Source organism: Entamoeba invadens (genome assembly GCF_000330505.1).
Source record: "Entamoeba invadens IP1 unplaced genomic scaffold scaff_1105074725293, whole genome shotgun sequence".
NCBI classification, from domain to species: Eukaryota; Evosea; order Mastigamoebida; family Endamoebidae; genus Entamoeba; species Entamoeba invadens.
Window position 1 is genome coordinate 261,395 of NW_004191722.1, and position 16,054 is coordinate 277,448.

The 16,054-nt window shown below is 34.9% G+C and overlaps 8 protein-coding genes across 8 annotated transcripts; 2 read left to right on the forward strand and 6 right to left on the reverse strand.

Moving 5' to 3' along the window:
- Window positions 1-1,154: 1,154 nt before the first annotated feature.
- On the reverse strand, window positions 1,155-4,080 carry EIN_066050 (hypothetical protein; the record flags this gene model as incomplete). Its single annotated transcript, XM_004183618.1, has 3 exons — window positions 1,155-1,330; window positions 1,472-1,938; window positions 2,009-4,080. The coding sequence occupies 3 exons, from the start codon at window positions 4,078-4,080 to the stop codon at window positions 1,155-1,157; spliced, it is 2,715 nt and encodes a 904-aa protein (XP_004183666.1).
- A 685-nt stretch (window positions 4,081-4,765) lies between these two features.
- On the reverse strand, window positions 4,766-5,911 carry EIN_066060 (RNA-binding protein, putative; the record flags this gene model as incomplete). Its single annotated transcript, XM_004183619.1, has 1 exon — window positions 4,766-5,911. One exon carries the CDS (start codon window positions 5,909-5,911, stop codon window positions 4,766-4,768), a length of 1,146 nt encoding a protein of 381 aa, XP_004183667.1.
- A 652-nt stretch (window positions 5,912-6,563) lies between these two features.
- Window positions 6,564-6,983, reverse strand: EIN_066070 (hypothetical protein; the record flags this gene model as incomplete). Its single annotated transcript, XM_004183620.1, has 1 exon — window positions 6,564-6,983. The coding sequence occupies one exon, from the start codon at window positions 6,981-6,983 to the stop codon at window positions 6,564-6,566; it is 420 nt and encodes a 139-aa protein (XP_004183668.1).
- A 314-nt stretch (window positions 6,984-7,297) lies between these two features.
- On the reverse strand, window positions 7,298-9,139 carry EIN_066080 (chitin binding lectin, putative; the record flags this gene model as incomplete). The annotated part of the gene is made up of 1 exon (XM_004183621.1): window positions 7,298-9,139. One exon carries the CDS (start codon window positions 9,137-9,139, stop codon window positions 7,298-7,300), a length of 1,842 nt encoding a protein of 613 aa, XP_004183669.1.
- Window positions 9,140-9,618: 479 nt separating this feature from the next.
- Window positions 9,619-10,740, forward strand: EIN_066090 (hypothetical protein; the record flags this gene model as incomplete). Its single annotated transcript, XM_004183622.1, has 1 exon — window positions 9,619-10,740. One exon carries the CDS (start codon window positions 9,619-9,621, stop codon window positions 10,738-10,740), a length of 1,122 nt encoding a protein of 373 aa, XP_004183670.1.
- A 100-nt stretch (window positions 10,741-10,840) lies between these two features.
- EIN_066100 (maintenance of killer 16 protein, putative) lies at window positions 10,841-11,678 on the reverse strand (the record flags this gene model as incomplete). Its single annotated transcript, XM_004183623.1, has 2 exons — window positions 10,841-10,968; window positions 11,009-11,678. 2 exons carry the CDS (start codon window positions 11,676-11,678, stop codon window positions 10,841-10,843), a joined length of 798 nt encoding a protein of 265 aa, XP_004183671.1.
- A 288-nt stretch (window positions 11,679-11,966) lies between these two features.
- EIN_066110 (hypothetical protein) lies at window positions 11,967-13,350 on the reverse strand (the record flags this gene model as incomplete). Its single annotated transcript, XM_004183624.1, has 2 exons — window positions 11,967-12,793; window positions 12,912-13,350. 2 exons carry the CDS (start codon window positions 13,348-13,350, stop codon window positions 11,967-11,969), a joined length of 1,266 nt encoding a protein of 421 aa, XP_004183672.1.
- Window positions 13,351-14,059: 709 nt separating this feature from the next.
- On the forward strand, window positions 14,060-14,851 carry EIN_066120 (inorganic polyphosphate/ATP-NAD kinase, putative; the record flags this gene model as incomplete). The annotated part of the gene is made up of 1 exon (XM_004183625.1): window positions 14,060-14,851. The coding sequence occupies one exon, from the start codon at window positions 14,060-14,062 to the stop codon at window positions 14,849-14,851; it is 792 nt and encodes a 263-aa protein (XP_004183673.1).
- Window positions 14,852-16,054: the final 1,203 nt, after the last annotated feature.

A 16,054-nucleotide genomic window follows, 5' to 3' on the forward strand; every position in this document is an offset into this window, starting at 1 on the left:
AGTCTGGCCTTGGCGATTTTCTTGAAAAAAATAAAGATTTATTTCAATTCAACAAGCTGAAGTAATAGCGTCGATGGAGAGATGTCGCAACGAAATTTGGGGAAAAGCATAAAGAAAAGACTTATAATTTCAAATTGTTTGTGTTTTTATGTGTAAAATCGGGAAAACGTCGGAAATAAATTATATTTTATTAAAAAATCTATTTTTTGTTAAAAATGTTATCCTTTTTCAAAAAATGGCTGTCACATTTCCTTGAAATCCATCCTTTTAACAAAAATCCCATCCTTTTTATAATAAATTCCTGTCTTTTTTCATGAAAATCATCATTTCTTTCGAAATTCGTCCTTTTTATCAAAAATCCTGTCCTTTTCAATAAAAATATCTGTCCTTTTTAAAACAAATCTCCATCACTTTTTATGATTTTCATCCTTTTTATTAAAAATCTTGTCCTTTTAAAATAAAATCTGTCATTTTTAAACTATTTTCCCATCATTTTCAGACGTATTTTCACTGTATATTTGGTTATATTTCTTACGATTGTAAGCTGTTTCCTGTTTTCTTTCAAATAAATTCTGTAATAACTCAGCTTTTCATTGTAGTATAAATAGACTTTAACAGCCTTATTCTAAACACTTCGAAAAAATGCTCAGGCAAAATGAAAATGATTTTTTTTTCTTTTTGTTTAAATAAAAAAATAAAATCAAATAACATTTAGAAAACATTTTACCATTATTCACCAAAAATTATCAAAAGCGGGTTTTTTCTTGAAGCGGTTTTTTTCCACCCCTTTAATTGTTTTTTTTTTGTGGATTAATGGGGTAAAAAATAAAAAGTTTAGTGTTAAATTCTAATTTGGACAATTTTCACGGACCATGGATAAGGTAATATATTTACTCCCCAATGTGATTTTATGTTGTTCATTTACAAAAAGTTACTCATCAATTCTTATTCAAACCAAACATTATTGTTTTTATAAAAAATGTCTTAAATAACTATTTCTCACAGTCCAATTTGTTGTTTTTTATTCTTTAACTTAATAATATCTATTCATTTAAAAATAAACTATTAATATAGAATTTGTTTTAGTAATAAAAAGGTGGTGGATAATACAACATATTTACGTTATGGCGCGATTCGTGGTGACCAACAAACCGTTATTTCTTCTCCATCTTTTCAATTTCTTTCTTCTCGTCGGATGCTTTGATGGATCTTGATAGCCTTGGCTTCCCACTTCGTTTATTGAGGTGGAGGCAAATTTCAGTCTCCATCACGTCTTTGACTAAGTCCACGTTATTCGAGCATTTGTCACAGAAATACACGCGCTTACAGTCTAATTGTTATCACATCGTTGTTAAGATAAGTATTTGTAATACTTAAATAGTATATTGATAGTAATTATTAATAAATTAATATTATAATAATATTATAGTATTATTATAGTATTATTATAGTATTATATTGATACACAAACTTTTACAAGTGAGACCCCCTTTACTAAACTTTTTGTCACATGTGTAACAAGTGTGTGTTGTTGTATCTTTGGGGTCGACAGGTATCCAATCGTGGCACATGTTACTTGTTTGAACGATTATAAGACCATCACTCTCGCTACTCACCACACATATCCATTCCTTTTTATTTGAGGAACGTTGTTTAATATTCTCATTACTCAAAAAGACTTCGGTGACATCAAATAAGACCGACTTTGTGAGAACGTGGTTAGCGACCAATTCAAGTGATTCACAGTCATAGACATTCACAGTACCGTCATGCTGCAACACCCACATCTGTTTTCCAATCAACTTAATTTTGGTCGGGTTAATTGGTATAGTCTTTTTGATGGTCGCGTTGTCGATATCTAAGACAAAGATTTGATTTGTGTATACTGCCCATATACTATTCAGTCCTCTCACAACTTTTGACACTTCCCCAGTGATACTCCCTTTCAGCATAATACATTTCTTTTTCTTGACATCATACAACCCGATCCCCAATATCAGTTCCTAACCACATCATTCTCTTCTTCCCTTCTACAATGGTGCCACTCCGTATCTCACATGGCGACAACACATCCTCCGCCTTTTTCTTCTCATTTTTGATATCCAACGTATACAACACCTTTTTCGCTGTTAAGACTAAGACTTTACTCTTCGCCTTGAACATCTCGATAATACTCCCACCCTCTTCTAACTGGAAATTCGTCTTTAACTCGCGTGTGTCTCGATACAAGACATCTATCGAATTATCTCGCTTCGCAACACACACAAACTCGTTCACTCCAATCACATCAACAACTTCTCCAATCACAGAGAACTTGTTGATGTATTTATCAATCTGTCTCGGGACATACGAGTACACAACGGTCTCTCCATTGACAACATCTTTGAACGCCCACAACTCCTTCCCCGTCCAACACACAAACTTCGTTCGAATTTTGTCATTATTTTCTTCCGAGTAGTCATCTTTCATTTCTTCTTTTGTTTCTTCTTTCATCCCAGTCGACAACGGCGATTGCGCCGATAACGCACTTGGGCATTCCTTCGGTTCAGTGACTTTTGAGAGTTTTTGTGTCAACAATGAGAAGTTGCTATACTTCGGCATATCCCCAATCATCGTCGGTCTTCTTCTCCTCAAAATTTGGTTATTCATGACGTTCGTCGCTTGTTCGCTCGTACTGACTGTCGCCGGAATAAACGCCAATGATTTCTTTTGTGTGTGTCCCGCCAGCGTCGTTTTACTCTTTTTGTCAAATTTCATTGAAAATTGGATGACGTCGACCATCACGTTGTGATAGACGTGGAGATGTGGCGCCACTTTCTTCATGAACGTTGCGAAATACGCTCGTGTCGACACCTCCTTATATATATCCTCGTACGATGTGATTCTCTTGACTGTTTCCAGCGTACTCACTTTAACAAAACTGTCGATCGTTTCTTTCAGCTTTGCGTAGCATTGCGCTTGAATGTGTGTGAACATATAAGGGTGGTACATATTATGTTTCTGAATTAAATTGAATTCCTCATACGTCGCAGTGTCAAATATACCATGAGGTACTACTGTCGTAAATTTATTGATCAAAGCAAGAGCCTCGTCCTTCATTTGTACATTATTGGTGTTGACATCATTACTCTCCCCTTTAAAACTCAAAATCCCTTTCTTTGGAGTCTTCAATTTCGAGATCTGCTCCGCTAGCTTCGCTTCAACATCCATCTTCTCCTTCTTAAGCTTCTCACAGAGACTTTCTAAGTCGTTTTTGTTGGAGAGCTTCCGATTGAGAGTATCATTTTCAGTACGAAGGTTTAAGTTCTCCGATTTACTCTGCATCAAGTTCTTTTCTAAGACTTGAATACTCAATTTCAAGTCGCGCTTCTGCTCGTCTAAATTCTTCTTGACAACTTCTGCTTTGATCACTTCGTTGCGCTCCAATTTGAGGACAACGGAAAGCTCAAGTTCATTTAAAGATTCTTTGTTCCCCGAATTTTCAAGTTGGCCAAGGCGACTATATAAGGCAGCTAAGTCTTCACTGTCTTTGATCTTTTGGTCAGATAGTTTCTTATTAGTTGCAGTTAAGTCTTTTAAATCATTAAACATCGTTTTGATGGTGTCGGCTGCTTTTAATAGTTTACTATTATTGTCAGTGAGTTGTGAGTTGAGCTGATTGCGTTCTTTTGTCAAAACGGTAATCTGCTCAGTGTATTGATTTCTCGTTGAGTCCAATAGTTGTTTATATTCGGCAATCTTCGACTGCATCAAATCAATGATTTCTTGGAGTCCTTGGCTCGAATCACTGGCGCTCGTTCCAGCACTCGAATCTTCAGATGTCTTCGAAGCTTTGGAACTCTTGGAACCTTTTGAAGTTTTTGAATATTTCGATGAGGAGCTGTGTGAGGTTTTTGACTTTTCGGTTGAAGAATAAGACGCTGACTGCGATTCTGAGGAAGAAAGAGAAGGAAGAAAAGTCTCAGTTTTGTTGTTATTTTCGGGGTGATCACTTTTCTCGGGGTTGGTTTGAGAGGCTGTGATTTTTTTGGAGGAACGGGGACTGCCTTGTAAAGGTGTCGGCGTTGATAAGTGTTTCATTTTTGATTTCTTTGATTATATTAATTTTTTTTGAGTGGGTAAAAAATAATTTAAATTTATGTCACATAATACTAATTTTTTGGGTATTTTTGATTAATTAAATTTATTAATTTTCATTTTAATTTTTATTAGTTTTTGATTTAACAATAATTTTTATTTTTTAATATAATTTATAGTATATTTAGGTTATTAAAAATTTGATTTAAACAATAAAATCAATTATATGGTTTATTTATTATAAATTTACCACATTTATAATCATGTTTTAACAATTAGAAATTTGATATTTGTTTTTTCTATTTTTAAGTATTCTAAAAATATATATAGCTACTCTATAATTTTTTAATTAATAAATCAAAACTAATAAAATCAATTATTTTCAACAGAACTTTTCTGGTAGTTTTTATTTTTTTATTTCTAACTTTTTAATTATTTTGTTATTAAAACGTGTTTTTGCACCTAAGAAAACATTTTTTTGTAAAAAAGCGATTTTATGGAAACTGAGAAAGTGAAATGTAACATATTTAAAATTTTCAGTTTGAGTGTTAACAAGAAGAATATTTTATATGTAGAATGTATCTAAATGTTATGTTGAGAATTGTGAAATATTCATATTTTCATAAATACACATCTATTTTCATAAAACAATCAATTTGAACAACAAAATATTATTTGTTCATATTAATTAATTAGACACCAACATATTCTCGAGAAGTTGTACAAAGTCCTCGTCTTGAAAATGCGCGTAAAATACTTCACAGTGAACTTCTTGGCTTTTATCCACTGTTTTGTCATTAAATGCATCATAAAGAGGTTTAATAGCAGAGACATTGGACACAATAACGACACCAGTCTGACTACTCGCCTCTCTGAACAGAAAAACTTCTTTATAAAACGTTGAAATCGCGTTCTCGACTTTTCTTACAAAGTTCTGTTCGGTGCATCTCCTTGAAATGTTTTTTACAATCAACGTGTTGCACCCATCGTCTATGACATTTCCGTCGTCATCAAATCTGATGTTTTTCTTTTCAAAACTTTCCTTCCCAATTTTCTCGGTTTGAGACTTCTCTTCCTTTTTATTTAAAACTGGATTCCCAACTTCCACAAACTCCATCCACCCTCTTCCCGCCTGTCCTATATAGTCATCAATTAAATCAACCATCTGTGGCGGTGCTGGGAATGCGGGTATGTCACTTGGCAATTGTAATGCCTTTCCGATCGAGTTAATAACCATATATTTCGTGTTGTTTGGTTTTGAATTTTCGACTTTCATTTTTTTTCCATTGATACACACGCCGTCCATCTTTTTTAAAGCCGCCTCTGCGCTTCTTGAATCGAAGTATTCGATGAACTTATGTTGCTTCTTCGACGGTGCCTCTCTGATTTCTTTCATCTCGCCAAACTCCCCGAACGCGCTTTTAAGATCCTCAACACTGAAAGTGTATTCGGCATTGAATACAACTAATGTGGCATGGTTGTCAGTCCAAGGAACATCATTTGGGATCCCAAACGTTATCTCCAATTGATGTCCCTTATACTTCCTTCCATTAATGTATTTCGCTGCACTTCGTGAAGCTCTTATATCATAATACGTCACAAATATAAATCCGCAGCTGACCGTCTTCCAATAGACTCCTTTGACGTCTCCATATTGCTGGAAAATCTCTTCAACTTCTGCTCGGTCAAAGTCACTTGGGATGTTCTTCACATACAAAACACGACTTGGGTGTTCACCATACTGGAAATGATAGAGTGACTCCAAATCACTCTTCGCTGCTTTGACATCTTCAGAGCTCAGCAAATTCATTGGGACGCGCCCAGTCTTGTACATAAACTGGGTTCTCTCTCAACAACCCCCCTTTTATACTCCATTTCTCTTTCCGCAATGACAATCTTGTCATTCTCATTTTTTTTGGCCTTTCTCAAATTCATATTACTATTTATTACTATTTATTACTATGATTAAAATAGTTTGTTCCCAAATTATTGTTAATATATCGTTAATTCATTTTATTATTCAGTCTGTTTGTTATAAATTATTTTTTGTTTTTAATCCATTCGTAAATTTTGAAAAACTTTTTTTTGTAGTGAAATTATAATTCAAAATATATTATATTTAATTATAAATTATAGTTTTATTTATTTAAAAAAAGTGAATTAAAAAATAGTTGTTGAGTCTTTCCCAAAATTGTTAAAAAAGAAATAATTACATAACGAAAAAAAGCAAAAAAGCAATTTTGAAAGAAATAATTAAAAAAAAAATATTTTAAATGGAAAAAGGAAGCAAAACGAAAAAAAGACTTCAAAAAAATAAAATAAATCAATAAAAATTTTTATTTATTGTAAAAAAAATAAATCATAAAACTCAAAAAAACGTCCGATAAAAAAATCTCCAATAAAAAATGAGAGGAGTGGAATGACAGTCGATTAAAGCCCAGATTTTACACGGCGTGACAAGAAACCCCAAACGACACCGGAAGAAATCAAGCCTCGATGGCGGCTTTCTTTTTCTGGAATTCAAGTGAGTTTTTAAACTCGAAGATATACTGCTTTGTGGTTGACGCAGGGGTGTCGTTGATGACATTCAAATAATCCCTAACAAAACTATCATTGGCAACAGCTTTCTTCGCTTTGTACATCCGGAAAATTTCTTCCTCTTTTGGTGTCGCTGTGATGAACTCGGTACGGTATGTTCGGTTGTCTTCTCTCTCGGGGATACGGCACACTTTCTTTGGACGCTGTTGGTCGCGTGGAGCGGGGGATGTCTTTGGAGAGTATTTCATTGGTGAATTTGACTTTTCAGGCATCCCACGAATGTCGTCCATTGTGTAAAACCCTTTCTTGGGGCCGTCTGATCGTCCCTGGTAATCAGACTTTGCAAACTTGGTCGGACTTCTCGACATTTGGACTTTGATTTGTTGTTTCGAGTTTGTGAGGTTATATTTCCAAAAAATAAAAACCAATGGAAGAAAAAACATATAGTATATATTTACTATTTTAATAAATATACTTGTTTTTAACAAATTTTTAAAAGTGGTTATTACTATATTTAAATGGTTTTTTAAATTAAATTTTTTGGTTCTGAATAATCTGGTTTATACAATAAACCTGGTTGTAAAAAGAGAATAATCAATGTAAATAGAATCAATATTTGTATTACAAAATATTTAATTGTTTATTCAAATCAATACACAAAACCATGACAAAAACTCAAAGATCACTTATTTATTGTGTAATTCATATGCTGGACAAAGAAACTTGACTTTGCGTTACACAAATTTTTTCTTCCACCAGCTGTAGCACAGAATGTAAATGGAAAATCTTTGACATTTTGGTAAGGCCCAAGATCCGCATTCAGGTTATCTCCCCAATAATTCTGGAAGGATTTGACTTGGTCACCAACGAAATACTCGATTGCAGGCAAGTGCATACGCACAACAGCGAGCAACGATCTCCAATCGTATCTGAACGAAATGTACTTTCCACCTCTTGCGGTCTTTAGCATATCATACGCTTCATCAACGTCGTTTCTCAGTGTTTTCCAGTCAACGTTATCAAAAGGCAATGTAGACTCTAATATTTCCAAAAAGTACTCGACATCTTCTTTGCTCAGGTCATAGTCGTAAACCTCCTCACCTGGCGCCGAGTCTACAGCTTTGCACACCACTCTAATGTCTGTGGAGTGTCCACCATAACCATCGAGCTTACAATCCAAACATGGGTCCATATTGGCATCGCAGGTGCCTAACATTGAAATCAGTTGTGTGTCAAAGACTCCTCTGTTGTATGTATACATCGCCGTCGCAAATTCAAGCGAGTCTCTCGCCTCTCTTGTCTTTCTCTTTGCCATCGCTTCCCCAAGTCCAAGTTTTTTCATTTGCATTACAAGGTTGTGTCTGAAATGGAAATCAAGTGACGACAAAATGAATGCTCTTCCCGGGGTCAGTGTGAAAAAGTCGTGGTACTCTCTAAAGCCAGCGCTGGTGAGAACTTCGTTGTCATACATGTACAAAATCTTTCTCTTGTCTTTTGGAATTGTTTCGTCTCCAATATAGAATCGGTTCGGCAAAATTGCAACATCTGTTGCCATTCCTCCTGTCTCAACCTGGAACGGCCCGTCCAAATTTCCGTCTCTGCAAAGTCCTCTTTGCGAAGCAGAGTAACAGTCGTAGTGTTCGTTCTCTTTCTCAACAATAAAGTACGAACCGTCATCGTTTGCTGCGAATCTTGAGAAACTGAACGATTCCTTTGCACCAAGTCCCACTAACATTCCAGGGTTGAGTCCGTATGCGTCCATTGCGTATCCCAAAAACAGACCATAATATTTGTCTGGCAACCTGATAGCTACGCCTGGTGTGTACGAGAAAGTCACTGTTTCGCTTGGTCTTCCTATCCAAATTTGTGTTGGGTTTGTATCGTACTTGGCAGGTGGGTGAAGCGAGCATTCATACGTCGAGTCTGTTGGTTTGTATAAGTCCTTATTGTTGTAATCTTTGTAACTCAAAACCTCCTTTAGCTGTTTCTGCCAATTGCTTTTCTCAAACTTTAAGACGAGAGGTAAATGGGTTGTTGGAGTCATGGAGTAAACACCCGCTTCGACATCTGGCCAGTCTGGATCATAAGGCTCTTCGTTAGACGAGTCTGGAAGAATTGGATTATCAGAGCTTTCTGGTGTTGGTGGGAGAGGTGTTTCGGATGATTCTGGTATAGGTGGAATTGGCGTGTCTGATGATTCTTGTGGTGGAGTTGGTTCTTCAGAGGACTCGGGCTCTACGGGAGTATCCCCAAAATACTTCCCTGGTTCACCGTCGCAAATTGCCAAGTCGCTCCATGGCCAAGCACATGGATTGTATATGGTAAATCCGCACTTACAAACGAGTCCCGCTGGGCAGTCCGTTGTTTTGTAAAGGCTCTGTCCATAACACCAATTATACTTTGTTTGGTCGACGCAGTAGAATCCGACATCCAACCCATCGCAATTAGTTCTTTGAGCAGTCTTGTTAAATGCCAAGCTTAAAGCAAGGCACAGCAAGCAGAGTACAATGAAAGTGATTTTCATTTCGAATGCTTTTCCTTTTTTTTCCTGGGCTTAAATGTTCTCTCGTTCCATCATATGAGAAATGACGATTATGTGATGACTTGTGATTGTTCAATCTTACTTTTCAAATAATTTTTTAGTTTTTCCAATACATCATTGTAATTAATATGTTAGTTTGTTATTTAGAAAATTATGTTAATTTATTTTATTATTGTAGTAAACTATTTAATAAACTATAATATTAAATATATTAATAATTAAATTAATATAATACTAAATATTATAAAATAAATTAACAAATTGATTACAAAATGTGTGACGAATTAAAAAAGGACTTTTTTGAAGAAACAATTAAAAAGGTTTTTCTTTGTTTTGCACAAGTTTCAAACAAATAGTAAATTATAATATAAATAATAATACATTTTACAAAAGCCAATAAAACATCAAACAACAAAGTCAAAGGAATGCCATCATGAACTCAAAAAGACTAATCATCGCCGATGGAGAATTATCCCCCCGTTCCTTTTCCGAAACGTCAAGCCCCGAAGCAAACAAGCTTAGGCTCGTTCTTTACAACTCTTGCAACAAACACGATGAACACATTATCGTCATCTTTAGTTCCGCACTATACGTATGAAGGGAATCCATACATCTTCAACACTGTGTGTGACTGCCTCAATCGTATGGATTATACTGGTCTTGAGTATCAATGCACCAACGGGATTCCCGCGGAGTTGCGGTGTTACATTTGGTATGCTTTGTTACTTCGACCGACGGATCCATGGGAGATTCGTGCGTTATATTCGGAAGCTCAGGGTACTCAATATCGAAGTATGCAGTCGATGTTGAAGAACATTGACTCTGCGGGGTTACAAGAGATGCAAGAGATCTCGAAGATTGATTCGAAGACCTTACGAGTGATCGAGTGCGATATTGTGCGAACATTTCCGGAAGGTGCGGAGTATTTATTTAAGATGCCTGAGATCGTTCAAATGCTCAAGAGGATATTGATCATCTATTCTATTATTCATACCAATCGTGGATACTTCCAAGGACTGAATGATATAGTAGGGTTACTCATTGTGGCGTTTTTAGAGCCAAGACAATATGATGGAGTGTTTGTATTACCAACAGAAGACGTTTTATTTCAAAGTGAGAGTACTGTTTACTTCATCTTAGAGAGTATTATGGAGAAGTTATATCCAAACAACTCGACGGTGTTTCATGTGGATCATTTGATGACGAAATTCATTAACACCATCGACGATTACTTTGACTTGATTGCGGGGAGTCAAATCAATCGACCAAATAGTGATATTGTGAAACAACAAACATACCGCTGGTTTGTCTGTTTGTTCTCGCGGGAGTTTCATTATCATATGACCTTTGCGATCTGGGACAATTTTATAGTTCGGAATGGATTCACCGAGTTCATCATCTTCTTTGCATTAAGTATGATCCTTACTGTCACTGGGAAGTATAACACTTCCGACATCGAGAAGTTCAACGACTCACTCAAAGCGTTTTTGAATCAAATGAAGGGTGATGACTTGTGTGGGATTATTACGACTGCTTATACGCATCAACAGTCATTTAACACTATAGGAAATGTTGTTTATTGAATTACTTTGGTTATATTTGATTCAATCAATTTGGATTCATTTCAATAATTGAATGGATCAAAGCTTCAAGTTGGTTCAGTGAATATAAATGCAATCAATTTCAATTCTGTGTGTTGTCTTGTACATTCTCGTCAGGTTCTGCGGGCTCTTCTTCATATTCGATATTGATCTTCGGGCCTTTCACATCAGGGTATTCGATGTCCTTCTTGTCTTTCTCTTCTTTATAATCTTCACGTCAATTCTTATCAAATGGATGAGATTAACAAACTTTGAGCCCAATCTTCGATGTCCTCCGACATGTCTTCTTCATATTGAACTAATTCCTCTTCCAACTCCTGTTCGATTTGTTTCTCATCGACTGGGGCTTGTGGGTTCAACATCATGTCTTGTAAGTTTTCATAGATGTCGCCATATACTCCACTCTTCAATCTTTGAAGCAATTGGTCTTTAATGACTAAATCAATTTTGGCCATACGCTCCGCCTTCTCCGCTCGGGCTTTATCAACTCTGTCTTCCTTCACATTCACTCGTTCGAGTGTTCTGTCGTTCGATTTGGAGAGTTGCTTTGCTCGCTCAAGATACTGATAGACTTTGGTAAGACGTTGTTTGACACGATGGATTAAGAACTTCGAGTAAACATCTTCATCTAGGGTTTCCGTGACTTGTTGAAGGGCTTTCATATAGTCTTCGTCCAACAAGAGTTTCGCCCACATTTTATTTGGGGTGTGCGCACGTTCAATAGACTTCGTGTAGAGGTAGACGTGGCCTCCAAACTCTCGAATTGTGGCATAGACACTATTCGCAAGAGGGCAATATCTTCGACGGCATTCCCCCATCACATTATGACGTTCTCGACAAAAATTCGTCCGAGCAGTTGCGACTCGGAATGAACAAAACCCGTGTCCACAGTTCGTCCAGATTAAATCATCTGCTTGCATCGATGTTTACTTTTCATGTTCGGCATTTGTTTTGTTAGGGTTTCTATTAAAACAAACAACGCAATGATTTGGTCTTCACTGGTGTGCATTCAGTTATAGTTAATTAATGGTAAATTAATTATAAATTAATAGTATTAATAATGGTATTACTTAATAATAAAAAAATATGAATTAATAGTATTAGTAATAGTATTACTTAATAATAAAAACAATTATAATTAATAGTATTAGTAATAGTATTACTTAATAAGAAAATTAGTATTAATAATTAACACTGAATTCACACACTCACAACAATTCAAAATTCATCCACTCCGGCTTGGGAAGCACTTTCTTCTCATTCGTTGGGCGTCCTTTACTCTTCTCGTCTCTTTGGATATGGGACTGTTCCGGACTCCCAGTGATCACCTCTTCTGTGTGTCGCACTAAACACTTCTTCACCTCTTTCCGCTTCATCCGATTCGTTTTTACGGGATTGACTTCTTGCACTTTTTCGTGTAACAATTCGCCCACTTTATCTTTCTTGTCCGATATCGATATCGCCATTTCTATGATTGGTCGAAGCGAGAAGACGGGTGGAAATTTCATCAGACGTTTTAAGGTATAGTTCTCGTCGTCTCGTTCAAACACGTCATTTCTGAGATAGATGAGCATTGCAAGAAACATGCCTTCAATCAGTTTGAGGTGTTCCCCATATGCAAAGATAGCGTCCCAGACTTCGACAACATCGTTAATATGGAATTCACGCGTGAAGACCATTTTGATCCATCGGATCCCAAAGACTGATGGAATGACATTCTGATTGACCAACAATTGATAATACATACAATCAATCTTCTCAAGTGAATTAAAAAGAGTGTCACACTTCTCTTGGATGTTACTCGCCTTCCTCTTATCTACTTCTTTTTTCACTTCATACACATCACCTAGTTCATTCATCAACGCTTCAAACAGTACATACGCATCATGTTCCATATAATACCGATCTATCAGACATTGCACTACTCCTTTGTACTCCTCCGGAAACGTCGAAACCGATTTCCATTGGATGTGGACTTGTTCAGATAAGTCCGCGTCAATCGCTCGATAGATGATCGCAAGTAATTCGTGAAATCCTACACATCAGCACTACATAGTGACTGAAATAGAATAACATTTTATAATAACATTTCAAATAACATTTTATAATAACATTTCAAATAACATTTCAAATAACATTTTATAATAACAAACCTTGTTGGTAATTCATCGACTGATGTTCGTATGCGTATATGAAAAGCATTTTCCACATCTTTTTTCTAAATTCGGAGTCCGTAAAATAGTCGTACATATTAAAGAGTCGATCCACATCATTTGTGATTCGGCGGTGAATATCTTTAAATTCTGGGGAGGGGTCTTCTATCACTTTAGGGGTATCACCATCGAAATAGATATTCATTAAGTTTTGATACTTCTCTCGTGTCCGTTTTATCACACTAACCCACTCGGGAGTTATCTCTTTGGGATACACTCCAAGCCATATTCGCCACGCTACTGTTCGGAAATATAATCCAGTTAATCCACTCGTAAAAGCTGTCCTCTGTAAAGAGGTCAGCGCCCCGTTTGCAAGGTACGTGTCGTTAAAGATATTCATACTAATTCCAAGCCCAATGGGTGTCCCCAGTGGTTCCATCCACGTTATAATCTATTTAAAGTTCTTCGCGTCGGTTTTTGTTGAATAGTTGTGTATTAATTAATTTTACTATTAACTATAGTTTCGTACGGTAAAGAACTTTGTGATAACATATGTGAGTTACTCATAATCACTTCGGTTAATGCAAATTCCATCTTGTTTAAAGTTACTCTTCGGACCTTCGTGACATATTTGTATGTGCCACTTTTGATTATTAGTTGTATTTCACATATAATTCAACTGTTTCAAAAACGTCCATTATAAAAATAATTATAACGAACGTTTTTGAGTTTTATTTTGTTTTCAACAGTTTGTGTGATTTATACTGTATCATACTTATACTATTATTTTATAATCAAAATAATACAATTTCATTTTTGTAAAAAATGGTTACACAGGTTATCTCCCTTTTTATTCATAATAATAATACTTTACTGCATTTTATATGAAACAATAAGGAAATTATCAGAAAAACTGTTGATTGACTTTTTTATAGTAAAATACTATTAATAAAATAATGGTTAAATTATAGTTGATAGTAGTAAACAAATAACAAAATTGAATTCTGTTTGTTGAAAAATAATTGATGAATTGTGTTTGTTGTGTAATTCATTCAAAAGCCATAAAAATATAAGAAAGAACTATTGACAAATACTATCAAACAATTAATAAGTGTTGAAAAAGACTCGAAAAGCAGAGTTGTACGTTGATGGAAGGGACAATAAAGCCAAGTAACATACGCGCAATCTTTTATATTGATCCGTACAACCCAAAAGCAAAGACTGTTTCCGAGATGTTTAGTTTGCTTCAAACAACAAATGAGGAGGACGCTAATGTCATTTGTGTCTTTGGTGGGGATGGGACATTCCTCCATGCGTTCCACAAGTACGCCGATAGGAAGATTCCCTTTCTTGGGATCAATTGTGGGAATGTCGGGTTTTTGATTAACAGCATTGAGGAGGTCCGCGGGAGTGTCGAGATCGATCGCCCCGTTCGCTGTTATACCCACCCTTATTTAACGGCAACTTCCATCATGGGAGAGAACACTTTACCTCCGGTAAAAGCGTTTAATGATGTTTGGATAGAGCGGAACTGTGGGCAGTGTTGTTGGTTTGAAGTGTCTATAAATGGAGTCGTACGAATTCCAAAATTAACGTGTGATGGATGTATTATATGTACACAAGCGGGAAGTACAGGGTATTCCAGGAGTGTTGGGATGATCCCAATTCCTTATGGTACTCCTCTCATTGGACTTGTTCCTAATAATGCCAGTTTCCCACACGGGATTAAACCTATGTTCTTTCCAATTGGAACATCTATTACTATTAGAAATCTACAACCTTATAGAAGATTTACTAGAGCTTTTTATGACGGGATCGAGATTGGAGAAGTGACACAAATCTCAGTCTGTGTTGTCCAAAACGGTTGCACTACAGCTATGACTCATGATATGGAAAGCACTGACGTGTTCTTGGACAAAACTCTCTCATTTTTTGATTGATTCGATGATGTATAAATAGGGTGCGCAACTGTTGACAAAATATTCTCTGTTTGCCCGTTTTTTAACACAAAAAAATACTTTGCTTTAATTGTTTTATTTTTACAACTAATCGTGATCTTCAAAATCTCGGGATCTGAGATTTTATTAAAAAGATCTGCCATAACAACCAAAAAATCAAAGCTAAAAAAATGAACCAAAAAATAATATTATTTTTGTAATAATGCATTTTAGTTTTATAAATTACTTTTTTACTTTAAAACGTTAATGCCAAAATTATTTAGCATTTTAATTAAAAATCCAATATTTGCGCTTTTTTACCACCACGAATAAATGATATAATTACAATATTTTCAACAATTTCATATGATTGTTATATTCACTTTATATTATGACAACAACAATACTTTCCATTATTGTTGACATTTAAAAACAAAAGAAAACAAGCCAAAATTTAAGTAAAAACAGTATTTGGTAAAACAGTACTTGTTAAACTACAACAAAATTACAAATTGAGTTAAAAAGACAATTAAATGACATTGTTTCTTACTTTTGTTTTAGAATTTTATATATAGACGTTCTGTTTGATCATTCACATGATATAAAAAGTTGTTTGACAATTATTTTGCATTTTTCATGATTATTATTATTTTTTAATAAATGTTTTCAATGATATAAATAAACGTTTTATTGTTGAAGTGATAACCACATAAACATGTGTCATATTATATTTTATCTACATTATAATACAATGTTATTGATAGCAAATAAACAACACCAAATTTCTTTACTTGATAATAATTATAAATATCTCTGTAACTTTCTTGTTTTTTTTTTGGCTCATTGATAATTATATACAAATTAATACCCACAAAAACAAAACATCATCAGTTTCTTGTGGCCGTAAGTTGTTGAAACATACAGAGATTGATGTAACATTTTTATTTACATTTCAACAATCAACCATCTTTGTTTTTATTATTTTTATTTACATATTCAACCTGGTTTTTTGAAATGAAAACTTATCGTCTTTGTTTTTCAATTTCTTAAATGAATAGAATGTCAAAGTCGTCTTTATATACAATAAAATACAAATCACTCGTATCATTTTATTTAAAAATCAATTGTTAATTCATTCTTTTTTATGTCTATCATGTTTATGACAACACAGTTCATATAGCGTTATTAAACAACGTTTTAATGTTT